This window comes from Oxyura jamaicensis, chromosome 1 (assembly GCF_011077185.1).
Source record: "Oxyura jamaicensis isolate SHBP4307 breed ruddy duck chromosome 1, BPBGC_Ojam_1.0, whole genome shotgun sequence".
Lineage (NCBI taxonomy): Eukaryota > Metazoa > Chordata > Aves > Anseriformes > Anatidae > Oxyura > Oxyura jamaicensis.
The window spans coordinates 122,433,511-122,449,317 of record NC_048893.1 but is presented as its reverse complement, the minus strand read 5'-3'; the positions used below and the strand labels follow the sequence as shown (position 1 = coordinate 122,449,317).

The following is a 15,807-nucleotide window of genomic DNA, read 5'->3' as shown; positions in this document are numbered from 1 at the left end:
CTTGAGCATGGCTCTCATATAGGCCTCTCAGTGGTGTGGACTAAAAGGGTGCTTGACCCTCCATAATCAGGGGTCAGATAGAAGAAAGTCTGCAGGCACACTGCATTCAGGAAAAGCTGGCAGTATTCATTAGCAGCTGCTACAGCTACCCTTGCCTTAACCTTCACCTGACCTCGTGGCAACAGAGTCCCCCAATCCACTGCAGGGGAGGCCCCAGGATTTCCCAGACTATGCACAAAGTGACTAGAAAATCGAGACTGTCTCAACGAAATGGATACTGCTACATTGGTGAGCTGCCCTCCAGGCCAGCGTCTTGGGTTCAATTAGGTCAGAAATCTGAGCTCATTTCAAGCGCCATTACATATGACTATCATCAAATTAACCTGAATTTATTAAATGCAGGGAACAAGAGTTCCTCAATGGATCGCACTGATTCATTAACTCTTCTTCCCCCTCTCTTCGTGATTTCTCTGTACTCTGCTGCAGCTTATCAGCTAGTTTTCTTGCTGCTTTTCTGTGGACAGCAGTCATAAACTGATGAGGTTTACCATATGTGTCAATACTTGACAATGGCAACATCTCTTTTACCCTCCTTTGATGAAAGACTGTGGGCAGCATCAAGAACATGCAGCCAACAACTCACAGAAAACAAGCAGTTCGATCATCATAAAGTACAAATCGCTTAAGATTAAGGTCTTAAGAGTTTTGCTTCCCTTTTAAGTTCTGTGAGAAACTAGTGAGTTTTTTAGCCACATCCATCCGACCAGATGATGCCAGGATCCACATAACTGCATCTATTCAAAGATTAAAGGTGGTGATGTATTGGGAAAAGTTTTTTCTTTTGGAGGACTACGGGCCAGCAGGAGTTGATGAGGAGCAATCTGATCCCTTTCAAACCTCTTAAAGATGATGCTCAGAGAGAGGTAGCACAAAAATCACTACAGTATCTTTACATGCAGTGTTTTGTGCTAACCTTTGTGTATATACACTAGACTAAAATGTGCTTTTTTTAAGAATAGCTGGGGAGAGCAGAACACTGTAGTAGGAACATGTGTTGCAGTGCTGTGGCAGAAATAGAGGAGAGAGGTCAGTGGAGTGTCTGTTTATCTCCCAGTCTTCTCAGCCACTAAGCTTCCACTTGCCTATAAGTACTTCAGTCCTGTGCTGATTACGGTATGAGACTGCAAAAAAATATTTGTGTACACACATACACGTCTAATCCCATCATTAGATTTGTGTTTTCAATCTAATCCAGAAGTGTCATTTGCATTTCCTGAGATTTACACAGAGATTCAGAGTTGTGTACCACAGCAGGTATCTCAGTCTCTCATGCACAGTATGTTTATTGTGTTATTTCCCCTCTTCTCTTCAATGAAAGTGGGCACTCAAGGTAAGGAAATTATAACTTTGGTTGCAAGGGAATGAAAGTGCAAAGTATTCTACTCCCTGCTATGGCTGGGCATTTTGTGACCTACTGCTGCAGCTCTCTTGAAGTGCAAATCCAGTGATAATTTCCTTTCTTTTTTTTTTTTTTTTTTTTTTTTTTTTTTTTTCCAGTACCGAGATGCCTTTTTGCAGTTCATGGTTGATACAGCAGTGCTTCTGGGAGCAAATGCTTCACGAGCCGAGTCCGATATGAAGTCAGTTCTAAAGCTGGAAGTTAAAATAGCTGAGGTAGGTAATTTTATGTGGTATTGAAGATAGCTTTAAATACAAAGTGCAGTCCTGTTTCAAAATGGAAAGGCATTATATCACAACCTTAGCAATAATGGTTATTGGAAGGAGAAGGAAAGGAGCAGAACTTGATGAAAAACAGAATTAACAGTCTTCCTGCCTTAGTGAATTGTTAAATAGAATATTTTATTCTCAGGGGCAGATTGAATAAAAAAAAGAAACAAAACCAACCAAACAAATAAAACCCTTAGCCAATTGCCCTTGGTCCTTTAAATTATTAATGTTTCTTAATTTTGAACTTGGGTAGAATTTGAGTCCCTGTTGTGCAGCTGTGTTGTGAATACATTACCATATATTCAAGGAGCAGACTGGTTCATTCTCTGAGGAATTCTAAAAGCAGCACAAGAGTGAGTTAGGATAGTGGCACTTGGTAGTTAGTGAATGGGTGGGTGGTCATAGTAGTGCCACAGTCAGCTCCTGAGCTGCTTTCTTGGGGTGCCCTGGAAGAAGGGACAAGAAACTCCAGGAGTTTTTTTCATTTATGGGACCAACTGGATTATCAAAACTAAGCAGATTTAAATCTGGCACTCAGATCTGATTGATTTAGTTGGCGACATTTTTGGTCCCCTGTGGAGTTCAGTTTATACTTTATGGCTGTTGCAGGCTGAAGAGATATTTCTGCTTCCCTATATCTCCTTTAGTGTGGCTGCTGCAGGAATCCTGCTCCTTGGAGCTGCAAGTCCACTAATGTTTCTGCTTTTTCCAGAGCTAGAGAGAAGAGTTTCCCTCAGTGCTGGAAAACCAGCAAAAGTTAGGGATATAGGCCTGACACTGATTTACTGAACTTCCAAGAGAACTGAGGATTTCTTCATATCACCATGGAAAAGAAACTCTCTCTTCCACTGTCCTCTGTGAAATGCTGGTTCTGCTGTTAATAGAGAAACCTCTTTCTCAGAAGAGGTGGCAGTAGAAAATGACTTTTCCCTGGGTACTGCTATTGCCGTCTACAACAGGAGGAAAGGCAGTGATATGTCTTATTGGTGTGTGTGTGTGTCTGTGTGCAGAACGGAGAGCCATCCAAATAGCAGTAAATCAGTGTTTCCATCTCTCGACTGAAAGCAGAGATGAAATTTTGTTAAATCTCTAAGTAAAGGCCAATATTCTGTTTCAATTACCTAGCCTGGCTGAAATAATGAGCAGATACTTCATTGTGATTCCGTGGACTTGAGAAACAGGAACTGTTTGTTCTATTTATTGGTGATGTGATAAGATGCATTGCTACCTCTGGTAGTTCTAATGTTTTATTTGGCAAGTGTCTTACAGAGCTTTAATCCACAAACAGGGTATGTGAAGTTGCCATATAAGATGACATGGATCATGTAATAGCCTTCAGGATTAGTAATGCATGCCTTTATGCAACAAGCCATGTTTGCTCACAGTCACCTAATATTCCTATAGTATGAATAAGTCTCTAAAATATGTTCACATATTAGGCATGAGTCCAGGGACGTGTATTGTTACATGATCCCTAATGAGCACAATTAATCACATAAACATCTTACCATGATTTTGAAGGAGGTAGTCTTGTTTGTCACTTTGGCTTTTACTATGTCTCATGTTCCTCTATACTCTTTTTTTAGTGAACATACATAACGAAGAACTTGTGTGTTCAGGAAGAGAGACAACAAGAATAAAGGGAAATATATTGGATTTAGGGAGGAATGGTATGATTCAAGAGATTTGGTTGTGTACAAGGAAGTTTTTGAGTAGATCTGAATTACTGGAGGAAGGGGAAAATTTTTGAGAGGAATGGAGCAAATGAGTTCAAGAAGACTTTAAAGATTTGTCAGATAAATGAAATTTGCAGAAAGGGAGAAGTTAGTCTTTTTTTTTTTTTTTTTTTTTTTTTTTTTTTTTTTTGTTCTGTATGGCTTGAGCAACAGTAAAACCACAGACATTTACTGTAGAATTTTGGTTGGAGAACTTCCAGCTGTCTGGTTAGTCTGGCGTCAATCTCCGTCCTGTTTAAACTCTGCAGCAAAAAGCCTGTTGTACAGAATTTACCTTAGAATGGGGCTGAAATTGTCATCAGAAATTCTTGTTTCTCCTGAACACTGACAAAATGTTGAACTTTATCTTGTACTTGGCTTCTTTCTCTGTTAAGATAAGAAGCTGACATCTTGGAATCTGACCGTACCTTGTCAGTTATAAAAGGACTTGCTTTGTATTTTTGTATTTCTTCTGCTACATCCTTGGATTTGATACTGCTGGGGATCCTGAGGTGTGGCTCCTGTGGTCAATTAGATGAGAGATTGCTTTTGTGAATGCTTTAGCTTATGTCTGGCCTATATGCTCAAGTTTTCTGCTATGGAAATCGGGATACTTGGTAAATGGGGAGATACTGGTGTGTGTCTGGCTTTTCCCTCAGATAGAATCAGGCACATGTTCAAATCCAAGAGATGAGATATTCTTCCAGCATACCCATCTCAGATTTGACCCTTTAAACAATACAGTTTGGAACTGGCTTCTTTCTGAGATGATAAGACAAGTAAGTATTAAAGGTCAAGGTGTGCTTTTGCCTCTTATGAATCCACATACATTTTCTTGTTATAATTGGAACTAAAATTGGTCTACTGTGTTCAAAGAAGACTTGCAGCTCATCAAATTTCCCAGTAATGAGTTAAGCTGACAATGAACCATATTCCAATTCTCCTAGGTAATGCCATCCTCAGAAAGGGAAGTTAATGTCATGAACACTTGCAAAAGGGGTGGTGAGATACTTTTGCACTGAGATTATGGTGGACATTAGTGATGTAAGAACACATTCTTGGAAGATGAGCCTGGTTTTCACCATCTTGTTGTCTTTTTTTTTTTTTTTTTTTTTTCCCAGATCATGATTCCATATGAAAATCGAACAAGCGAGGTGATGTACAATAAAATGAACATATCGGAGCTTAGTGCCATGATTCCACAGGTTGGTGGTGGAAATTAAAACTATTGTTTTAATTTCTGACCTATGTAATTAAAATAAATTCTAGTGTGGAAAGACAACATGTTAAAGGAATATTACTAGGAATGTTTGTATGTTCTTTTAAACACAATTATGCGAGGTCTGAAAACATGTAAAGACAACTGCAATAGTTTCTAAATTTTTAGTAAGTAAAGCTTTGAAACCATTAATCTCAAAAGTGCAAGTTAGTTTATGAATCATCTTCCTTGATAAACTGCTTTGACCAGCCTTCTTTTTGTCATTTCAGTTTGACTGGCTGGGATACATCAAGAAAGTGATTGACACCAGACTCTACCCTGAGCTCAAAGACATAGGTCCTTCAGAAAATGTGATTGTCCGTGTTCCCCAGTACTTCAAAGATTTATTCAGGATACTTGAAAATGAAAGGAAAAAGTAAGGATGGTTTCACCCATATTTATGATGGGACATCGAATGCTGGGCTTTTCCTGGGATTTTCAGGTGCTTCAGAGGTTCTTGGAATCATGTCTCTGGGCAAAAGATCTCCTTGGTTTTGTCCGAAGGAGGATATAGGTATTTGAGTGCAGCAGAAAAAAATAATTTCAAGCATCTTTTTACTCAAAACACATGTTGCAGTAAAGTTCAGCAGATCCTTTGCAGATCCTTTCAGCCTCTCTTACCTGTATAGGGTCTTGTATCTTGTGAAATCCTCTAGAAAAATGCATACCTCTAGAAAAATGCAAGCAGCTCACAATGGATGTGCTCTGCATAGGGAAGAAAGAGGTTCTAGCAATGTGATGAATAAAGGGTATGTGAAGATGATGTTCTATTTGGAAGCATTTTTGCTGATAACATCTAAGTTGTCTCTGTGATAATTTGCTCTCACTCTCCACTCAGATGTGTTGCTGAACTTTTAAAAACCATTGCCAGGCTCTCATCTCTCAAAATAATTCCTAGTTGATTGTACAGTATGGCCACCACCAAATGTTCATTTCAGAAAAAAAGAATAATTTGGAAGCATTGTTCTTATATTGCTGCTCTGTACCTCCAATGACAGAATGTTTATGCTAATTTATAGTACCTGTAAAAGTAATAAGAAACATGAAGATGATCGTTTGTTCTGCCTACAGATTGTCAAACATTCTTACTTCATTAAATTCAGACAAATATCATTAGTGAACCACGAAAGTCAGTCTGCTGAAGAAAGTCTTCTGAATGATTTGGGTTGTCCATGCTTTGTATCTCATAAAGTTGGCTATGCCAATGGGGATAAGAGGTGATTTAGAAGAGACATATGTAGCAAGACAACTGAGAATTAGTTATTCCTTGTGTACAAACACACTTACATGCAAATGTAACTACTACACAGTAAATACCTGGATGCTTTTTTTCATTAGGATTTTAGTTTAATTTCAAGAAAAACCCATCTATGAGTGTTAGAGAAGCTAAACCAGTGTGTATCATGGCAGAGAGGCTGGAGTAGTGACCAGAAATAACTTCAATGCCCATCAGAGCGAAGTTCAAAACCAGCTTCCTGATTCGCTAAGGCTGAGGTCTTTGATTTCTAATATATTCAGGCTGTTAATCTTATAGCTAATAACGGTTTGTGGGAACCAACACTATAAGTGTTTTCTGCTCAGTTTTCACTAAGAAAAATTGCATCATAAAATGTTAGAAATGTCAAATACAGAGCTAAACTCAACCCAAGAAGACTTTAACAAATTCTTATACATAAAATCCATCCAAAGAGTCACTGCATGATAATAAAGTTTATCTTTATCTATTAGATAATAATATTCATTATTAAAATATCATAGTTTGCTCCAGAAGCAACCTTGTTATCTGGTCTGAGAAAATCAGAAATCATCTTAATGCAAACTGCTAACAATAAGGTGTTAAAATTTTCCTGTGCAGTAAAATTCAAAAGATTATCAAGGATATTTTCTTATGGGTAATCTCATTTATCATTTTCCATATGATGTTTAAACGGTTAAATTAATGCAAACAACATGATTTTTTTTTTTTTTTTAATAGTAAATATTTCCATGGATCATTTTCCTAGTAAAGCATTCAAAACATTTAGACTTACATCAGTGATTAAAACGTGAATTAACTTCTGATTATTTCAGGAGAGTAAGTGTCATTTGGAGAGACAGGCACTTTCTCTGAGTTCATATTCTCCTCAGTTACCAATCTTCTATCCCTAACTTATACTGTTATTCCAGTGCCCTTGTGTCTACTTCCCAGATGGGCAACCTGCTGGCATGGGTGCTTTTCAAACATGGCACAAAATGAAGGTTCATGCCCCAGTGATCTGGCAAAATACTTGGTGAAATTTCTTTCAGGTGGAGGGAAGAATGGAGTGAAAATTAAGCCTGGCTACAGAAACCATTCTTAGTGATGGAGGTGACAAGTTGTATGGACTCAAAATCCTATTATAAACTGCCCCCTTCGAGAACCTGCTCAACAGTCTTGAATTGCAAAAACATTCACATGGCAATGTTACTAGAAAATAGCATATTGGCAGAGTGTAGTGTGAATTTAATAGAATAAGGCATTTATTTATTTATTTAGTGACAACCCTGCTGAATGTAATCAAGTTACTCTGTGTAGCTTGAAATGTGTGCTGTGGTGTGGCTGGAACATAATGGAGACTGTCTGAAATTTCCAAGCCAGGGCACTGCTGTGGGTCCAGCCTAGGGCATAGGTCTCTGTAGCAAGCTTATTTCCCCTCTCTGTTTTCTGTGTGTTGGTGCCCTAGAGGAGAACAATGAATAGGATATAGTAAAATGTGTCCTTATTACAGAGATTTCTGCAGCTGCTTTTGGAAGCAGCTTTACCATTCTTATTGTTAGAATAAATAGCTGCTTTCTGTTGTCTCATTTTACTGCATTTATTTTATTTTATTTTATTTTATTTTATTTTATTTTATTTTATTTTATTTTATTTTTTTTTTCAGCGTGAGACAATTAATAGAGAAGTACATGGTAATTCCTGCAGCATAAAGAGGAATTTTCTTTAGAGAGGGATGGGGGCACTAGATCACCTTTCTGGTCTTCAGCTGCCCCTGAAAAATTAGAGCTAAGCTACAATAATTGAATGAGAACTTGTGCCTCCAGCTATAGATGAATGTTTTTCAGTTCTTTTAATTTGATTCACAACCCAATTATGAATACAATTTCCAAACAGTTCTCAAAATTTGTGAAAGATCTATTTTTCTTAAAATGTCAATTAATTTGCCATTATCTCATATTAAATCTATCCTCTTTAATTGCCACCATGTCTATTGATTAAAATATTACAAACTCACAGAATTTTACATGAGCAACCTACTTTATTCCCAGATAGGGTGGAGCCTTCTTCAGCAGATATTCATAAATGCTGGTATAATTTTAACTGTCCCAGCAAGCAAGCTCTCTATCACTTCCTTTTGGAGTGTGTATCACTGCAATGGTAATACTGGTTAAGAAAGAGTTAGTCTACACTTCTTTCTGTAACTGTTGTTTTGAACTTAAAATAAGGGACTATGTACTGCAGTCTTCCCAAAGGTTAAAACAACAAATGCTCTGGTCTCATCAGAAGTGCAGAGAGGATTTCTATGTTCTATTTTTGTGTTGGATTTTACTCCATTGAGGAGGTTAATTTCCCTGAACCTCAGTGATATTATTTGTGAAATTTGGATAAAAATCACCCCAAAATATGCACTGCGGGATTTCATAAACAAAAAGTATTATTTTTAACCTGAATGAAGGTGATTAATTGATTTTAAATTCATATAGTTAGCTAAAAAATAAAACAATCATCCCCCAAATAAGTAAACAGACTCAAATAAAATGAAATTATCAACCCCCTTCACCTCCCTCCCCCTCCCCAACATCAACAACAAAATATGAAAAAACAACCCCACCCCAAAAAAAGAAAAGGTCTACACCCATCCCCCAGAAATGTACATTCCCCTGGGCTTTGAAGTGAAACCTTCCTATTTTATTGCATTTTATGCATCAGTAGATGCTACTGTGATTACAATTAGGAATTGTTACAATCTCATCAGAGAGCTTGGTTTTGGGTGTCAGCCTTTTTTCTTTCTCAAATTAAAACAAAGCTCAATTAATTGTGGTCTATTTTCTGAAACTGACACTTGGCTTCATCATTTATGACTAATACAAAGGTTTTTGAATTCACATTGATATTGGTGTCTTTGAATGTCATCTTTTCAAGACACAACCTTTAAAAATTTCAGTCTTTCCTTCACTGTTGATTTGACAGAGGTTCCCCATCTTGAATGTAAGGACAAACTCCCCCAAATGAGAAAAAGTTCACAGAAGGAAGAATTAACTTTTTGCAGCAATTAAGTACTGAATTATATAGTTGGTTTCTGATAGCTGTCTATTTAGCTGAGCTTTTTTACTGATGAACTTGATGGAAATGATGTCTTTAAACCTTTTAGTAGGTAGGACTAGTAGAAATGCTCTTTTAGATCCACAGAATTACATTTGTAATAAATTGAAGGAATTTGCAGTAGTTACTGGAGGAACAAGAATGTTGTTCAGTGCTGCTTAAATACAGGAGGCAGGTGCTTGTGAAGCTGTTGGGGTTCTGGTCATTTACAAATTAAATGAGAGCAGTATTCTTTCAGGGCACTTTAGTTGCCATTAAGTGAGGAAATTCTACATTGTCAAAATGTGTTAATGAGAAAATCTATACTTTCTGTTATTGTTTTGTAGATTGAAATAAGTTTTTAATGACCCTAAACATTCTGTCAAAATGGTTTAATCATCCAATCATAGTTAGATCTTTTGTCTGCTGTAATGTGTACTGTGCTATAAATTTTCATTATTCATGCTAAAAAGCTTTTTTCAGATATATGTTATGAATATTGTGGGGATTTATATATATTGTATGGTATATCTGTATCCTGAAGGAGGGCTTATACCTGGGGTTATGTGGCATGTCTAAAACTACACCCTGAGTTGCATGGGATAATTCAGATCTGGGTGCCTTAGAAAAGAAGTGGGAGGAAGACTTTCCTTCAATGTTTTGTAAAAGCCTCTCTCCACAGTGTGAAGGATGATATTGGAGTATAAAAGGCAGGATGTATAAACATTTTTCACAATTCTCTAGTCCCCTACAGAAGTTGCCACTGGCCATAAAAAATAGCGAGTATAAGACATCTGCCTTTGTGGTGACAGCTAGCTTGAGATTAAACCCTCAGGTTTTTCTGTGTGAAATATGTTGACTGTATTTCTAACCCCTAAGGATGTGCAGACGTAAAATAAGAGACTTTGCCCGGACTGTCACAGATGTACAACTACACCCAGGCTCATGCTGGCTTCAGTTCAGAGGGAGCAGCTCTGAGGGACAACTGAAACCAGTGGTACTGCAGAGTCCCTGCCTTCCTCAGCTGCTGACCATTGTGCCTGGCCAGAGTTGTCCCCACTGCAGGCCTCTGCCAGACTGCTGAGAGCACACACCCACCCATCTGCTCTTGGTGTGGTGTCCCACTTGGATGTGTGCGCATAGCCAGAGTGACTGGGTTGTAACTTGCTCAGTTACAAATTGACAATACGTCTCTTTAACTTGCCTTAAACATCTCCATTCTCACATCACTATCAGCCCTGCAGCTGAGGGACCAAGATCTTGAGCTTGCAGCAACCACATATCTTGAGCAGGAAGCTCAAGACAGGAACTTGGTTAGAAGCAAAACTCGTTATGGCTCAGGTGATGCTGGTGTGGAGAAAATGCTTTCACATAATGTGAGATTTGGAAGAGGGGATTGTATGGGCAGCATCTATCAATAAAGCTAACTGAGTGACACTGCCGGAACAGCTAGTGGCTCCATCTCTACAAAAACTAAAAGTTGAAGAAATTGGCTTTTTATAGAAGAGGGAGTTGTTCAGACATCACAACATCTTCTGGTACAAAGGAACAATTTTCCTCCTTATGGAGAAGTCTGTGGTGTGCCCACAATGTTATGTGTATCCCAGTGTACAACAAACAACTTTTGGGTGTCTGTAGCTTTAGGGCAATGACTATTCGTGAAAAATGTCATCTATAACACAAAGATAGTACACTTAGGCCATTAGTGGGCTTGTTTTGAGACTATTTGAACTTGAATTGACTATTTGCAGTGCACTTTTACCTCATAAAAGCACTGCTGAGCATGGAGATGGCTCAGTCTATACTAGATAAATACCCTAGTCAAGTGCTTGATGTTTTACAAAGAGGGTCATAGATGTCAGGTCTGCAGAGAAGTTTGAACAAGTTCTTCCAGGATCTCTCAGCCTCAGTTCTTATGAGGATCTTGTAGCTGGGATTTCCTGTTTTGATATTTCAGTTATCCATCTGCAAAACATGGATGGTAATACTTTAATAACTGTGAGTAGTAAGAAATTTTCTTATATCATCTCGATAACTTCTAATGAAAGGCACAAATATGAAATAATCTTTAGTATAGAGGGATTATGGATCATTATCTTTTCTATTCTATGGTTTATCTTCCCTACTAATTTATCTTCCCAGCTAATAAGGAGAGATAACACTCTGATTTACAAAAGAAAAATCTGATATTTTTTTAAATTTATGTACAAAATTTTCGTGCAACTATTATTATGACACCATTCCTGCTACTTTTATGGAAAATGAAAACTGCCCTTTTAAAAAAACATTACCTAAACATGACATACTAGGTGATGGGCTCGATATAAATATCTTCTAGAACATGGTTACCACTGTGGAATTACATATTAACTGGCTGAAATCCAACAGATTGCTATAGGTGTAGTAAGGATTTATCAATTTGGTCATCACTCATTAATTTTCAAGGTGAAGTTTCCACCATTCAGTCTGAATATTTGTGGAGATATTTCTGTGAGTGCTTTGCATTACATCACATGCATTTAGAGGTCTGATAAAAACATGTCTGATTTAACAGGACTCTTGCCAACTATCTGGTGTGGAGGATGGTTTATTCAAGGTTATTTAACCTCAGTAGACGTTTTCAGTATCGATGGCTGGAATTTTCTCGGGTAAGTTAAAGTTTTTAATAGAATTTACAATGGCAGTAGTACTGGCACTAACTGTTTCCATTATAGATGCTATTTTTTGTTGCTTATACCTTTGCAGAACATATTTTCCATGCTGGATAAATCTATTGATTAAGCTTCTTATAGGAGATTCCATCTAAAATAATTAAGCCATACCTATTCTTGTGTATGACACTAAGGAAAAGTATCTTTTAGAGTATGTTAAGGAGTTCTTGAGACCTCCTCTTTAAAAGGTTATTTTTCTTATGCAGGAAACTGAAAGCTGGAAAGTTATTAAATTTTGTGCCATGGTTGTGACCTGCAAAGTGTCAAATTTATTTGGCCAAAATCTAGGTTTTTGAAAAACATACGTTTTATACATACATGAAAATAGTTCTGCTAAAACAAAACTTGAAGATTTAGTTTTTTTTTTTTTTTTTTTTTTTTTTCTGAGCTTGTTCAAAACTATCACACTGTAATGTGATAACATTAGTCATTTTCACAGAGAAGATGATCAGGTGACTTCCAACTCAGGGCTGTGGAAGTCTCAAATATGTGCATTAATTGTTGTCATAAGTTATGAGAGCAGAGCTAATAATCTATTAATTAATATGAGCATTTAAGGAAAACATATGTTTGATTAAGTGGATCCTGAATGGAAATCCATCCTGATGATCATCTGGGCAGTGTGAGGGTTTTTTATGCAAACCAAGGATGAAACTGACTGAAAGTTGTATTTCTCCTTTTTGTATCTTTGCTCATGTTAGTTTAGAAGGTGAAATTTTTGTTTGTTGTTATGAAAATTAGCTGCTTGGTGACATTGTGACAACAGGAGGCTGTCACTTTGATGCATGTGATCTGGCACACGAGGTGTGGGTGCTCTGTCCTCCGTGTCAAGGCATGCAAGTGGCTAACTGAAGCACCAAAAATGCCTTCCTGAGTAGTACTGGAATAGCTACGAGTTGATCACACATGTAAAAATAAACTCCAATTGCTTGATGAAACTATGCAAAAATGTGAGAAGCTGACTGTCAGAACCACAGTGAGAAGTTTGTGAGTGTGTCCGCTTGGTGGGCGTTTCTTGCTAGCAAGGTAGAACAGATTGCTTACCATTCACCAGTCTGCAGCATAACATTATATTATATTATGGTCAGGAAAATTCCTGGAAGGAAACATTAAGCTTTAGATACTGTGCTTTTGGATATGCTAGCTAGCTGCTGTCACTTCTCTGGGTGCTTTCTCCAGAAGCTTAGGGAGAAGTCTAATTCAAGTTGATTCAAAGCTTATTAAAATAATGTCTTAAAGGTTTCAAGTAAGTGACTGTGAAAACTTAAGAGCAGCACAGTAAGAGCAGTAAGCCAGCAGCTTGTTCACATTATCTGCCCTGGGGATCTGGAGATGGAGAGTTAGTTAAGTGCAGTAAACAGCAAGAGCTAATAGTTAAGAGTTGTGGTTAAGTGCACTGAACAACTCAGGGAAACAGATTTCACAGGTCAACAGAAATGACAGGAGTCCAAGGCAAAGCTATTGTTTAGCAGACTGGTCCAGTCAGAGGCTGCAGGACTAAAGCTACAGAGGTCCTTTGGGATCATAAAAAGAACCCACTAACCTCTTGCCTGATCAGTGAAGAAAATGTTTAATAATTCATACAAAGACATGACCATGAGATGAATCACTGACTCCTAAAGTGAAGATTGTATTTTATTTGTTCATTCATTTCTTGTCAGCCTCACCCATCGTAAGTGTAGTGTTATTCCACCAGGTTCTCATTTTCTACTGGTGTTTTTTACATCTTTATTTGTACAAATCTTGACACTGAGACTCTTAAACTGGAAGGCACTTTGCAAAGAAAGGAGAAAAGTGATGAAACTTCAAAAAACTTCAGGCTGAAAAATAGGACAAACCTGCTGACTCTAGAGAAAGTGCTTTGATTACAAAATCAGCAAACATCAGCAGCTCCTCTGCTCTGGCTATTTGAGCTCTAGCAAATATGCAGTGGCTCCTGGGGAAGAGCTCGATTACTTCTGTTGCAGAGTGCTGAGCTGCCTGGGAGGGCTTGAAACCTGCTATTTAAAGTCATTGTTACTACCTGGAGTACTGCATTTTAGAGTGAGACATTAATATTAGGAGGACAATTTTGAGGGAGCTCTAGTTGGCTGTTGTAGCATAAATATCAATAAAACAGCTGTGAGATATAATCTATTCCTCTCAGCTCTGGTTTTATTGGTCTTGGAGCCTGTGCTGCCTTTCTGTTCTCCTTACAGTCAATCCTCCCTCAAAATAATAATGATTATTATGTAGTAATAATGTGTCACACATTCTAAAAGCCAGCCCTGTCTCCTGGCTCTTTCTGTGGTTGATGTGTAGTCAGAGCTTTTGGAAGGAATTTCAAGCTCTGTTGACTAATACTGTGACTCCCCCTTTCCTCTGCATCATGAGAAAGCTCCATCATGGTTTTGCATGGAGATAATTTTTTCCCTTTATTTTTGTTATTCATTCATTTATTTATTTAATTAAATATTGCATCATATATGAGGGTTGAAGGGTTTGGAAAAGGAGTTTATTTTCAAATTTAGCTCTGTATAGGAAACTGTTATCTTATTATGCATTGGTTTGCCTGATGTGGTATTCCTACAGATGCCGTGTTCTTTCTGTCATTGAAAATCTATTAGTGCACATACAGTATTAATAAAAAGCATTTGAAAATGCAACTTGCTGGTATATTTAAGTATGAGTCATTGATTAAGCTTAATTACAGATGATATGATGGAGAAAATCAATCTTTCAACTTCCAAAATAGCTGGCCGTCAGTAGCTGAGGGTTAAGCCAATCTGGAATTTTCCAATGAAATCTTTTCCTGTTGAGAAAACAGCAAATCCAAATCCTTCAGTTTTGCTAGGAATTTGATCTTGGGCTCAAAGGAAGAGAGGATAGGGGAAAAGGAGAGGCTGAGTAAATGCAAGGTCAGTGCTTAGAGGCTTGTGTAATCTTTAAGAAGACAAAATCCTATCCCGCTTGACCTGGTCTGGTGTTGACTGTACTCCACTAAGGCACAAATGACAGGTGTTAACTACTGGACTGGGATTTTGCTTATTCGCTGTAAAGCAAGCCTAGTAAGTTCCTGCAGTAGAAAGAGAACTCTTTGAATCTGAAAAAATAAAATAAAATAAAATAAAATAAAATAAAATAAAATAAAAGTCACATAATCAGCACTGCATTTGCTATTTGCTTACATGGACACATCTTGTATTCTTTGTTGAATGTGTACTTTTTTTTAATGGACTCCTACCTTAACAAGAAAAAGTAATGTTATCTGCTAAGTGTCCACAGTAACAACATTCTGCAATGCAAACTAAAGTTACAACGTGCTTATGTTTCACTTTGCCTTGATTGTTTGCTCATTTACTGTTCTTGACTATTTCTCTTTTGAAGCTCATATACAGTGGTGCAGAAACTTCACCAGAGACTTAAGTCTCTATTTAACCCCCATTCCTTTAGTAAAATGCACACGCTGCTCATGCAATACCTTTCTGCCATAACATGGAAGGGGCTTTTGCGGGGACAAACATGTACTCAGTGTTCTTGATTATTCAGACAGGTTTTCTCCTGAAAATACTCTGGGAAAGCAATGATTTATTTCACACTGTGATATGTAGGAGTAAGTCTGTGGGAGGAGTAAGCAGGCATATAAATGGCAAAAAGGTGTGGACAGTGTTAGACATTATAAGTTAGCATAGTTAAGTGGAGAGTTCTCCTCTACCCTGAGGTAGGAGGTGTTTCATGAGGACTGACCTCATTTCCATGAGGATGATCTCCTTAGGCTTCCCAGCTAACTAGTGAAGACAGAGAAACTTTTTCAGGAGATATCTTAGAGCAGGCATTTTCTAGAGGGAGGTGTCTGTCTACTGAACACAAGAAGACCACCAAGATTAATCTATAATGAGCACTTAGGAGAAGCTTTTTATAACTAATCCTCTCATTTTAGTCTAAGTCATTACCATTGTATTAAGTTTAAAACTTCACAGCTACTTTGTGGGGTTGAAAAGATTTTTCACAGCACTACATGAAAATAGAAATAGCTGTAAAATATTAGTGTTCCTCTCCTCTCCTCTCCTCTCCTCTCCTCTCCTCTCCTCTCCTCTC

At 37.6% G+C, this 15,807-nt stretch overlaps 1 protein-coding gene across 1 annotated transcript in view; it reads left to right on the top strand.

Moving 5' to 3' along the window:
• The window catches only part of PHEX (phosphate regulating endopeptidase homolog X-linked), a 105,862-nt gene that overhangs the window by 28,970 nt on the left and 61,085 nt on the right, over positions 1 to 15,807 (top strand). The window contains exons 7-10 of the mRNA XM_035309829.1: positions 1,558 to 1,674; positions 4,565 to 4,648; positions 4,932 to 5,077; positions 11,574 to 11,667. Of these exons, the coding sequence (XP_035165720.1) occupies positions 1,558 to 1,674; positions 4,565 to 4,648; positions 4,932 to 5,077; positions 11,574 to 11,667 (441 nt within the window). The remainder of the gene's footprint in view (positions 1 to 1,557; positions 1,675 to 4,564; positions 4,649 to 4,931; positions 5,078 to 11,573; positions 11,668 to 15,807) is intronic.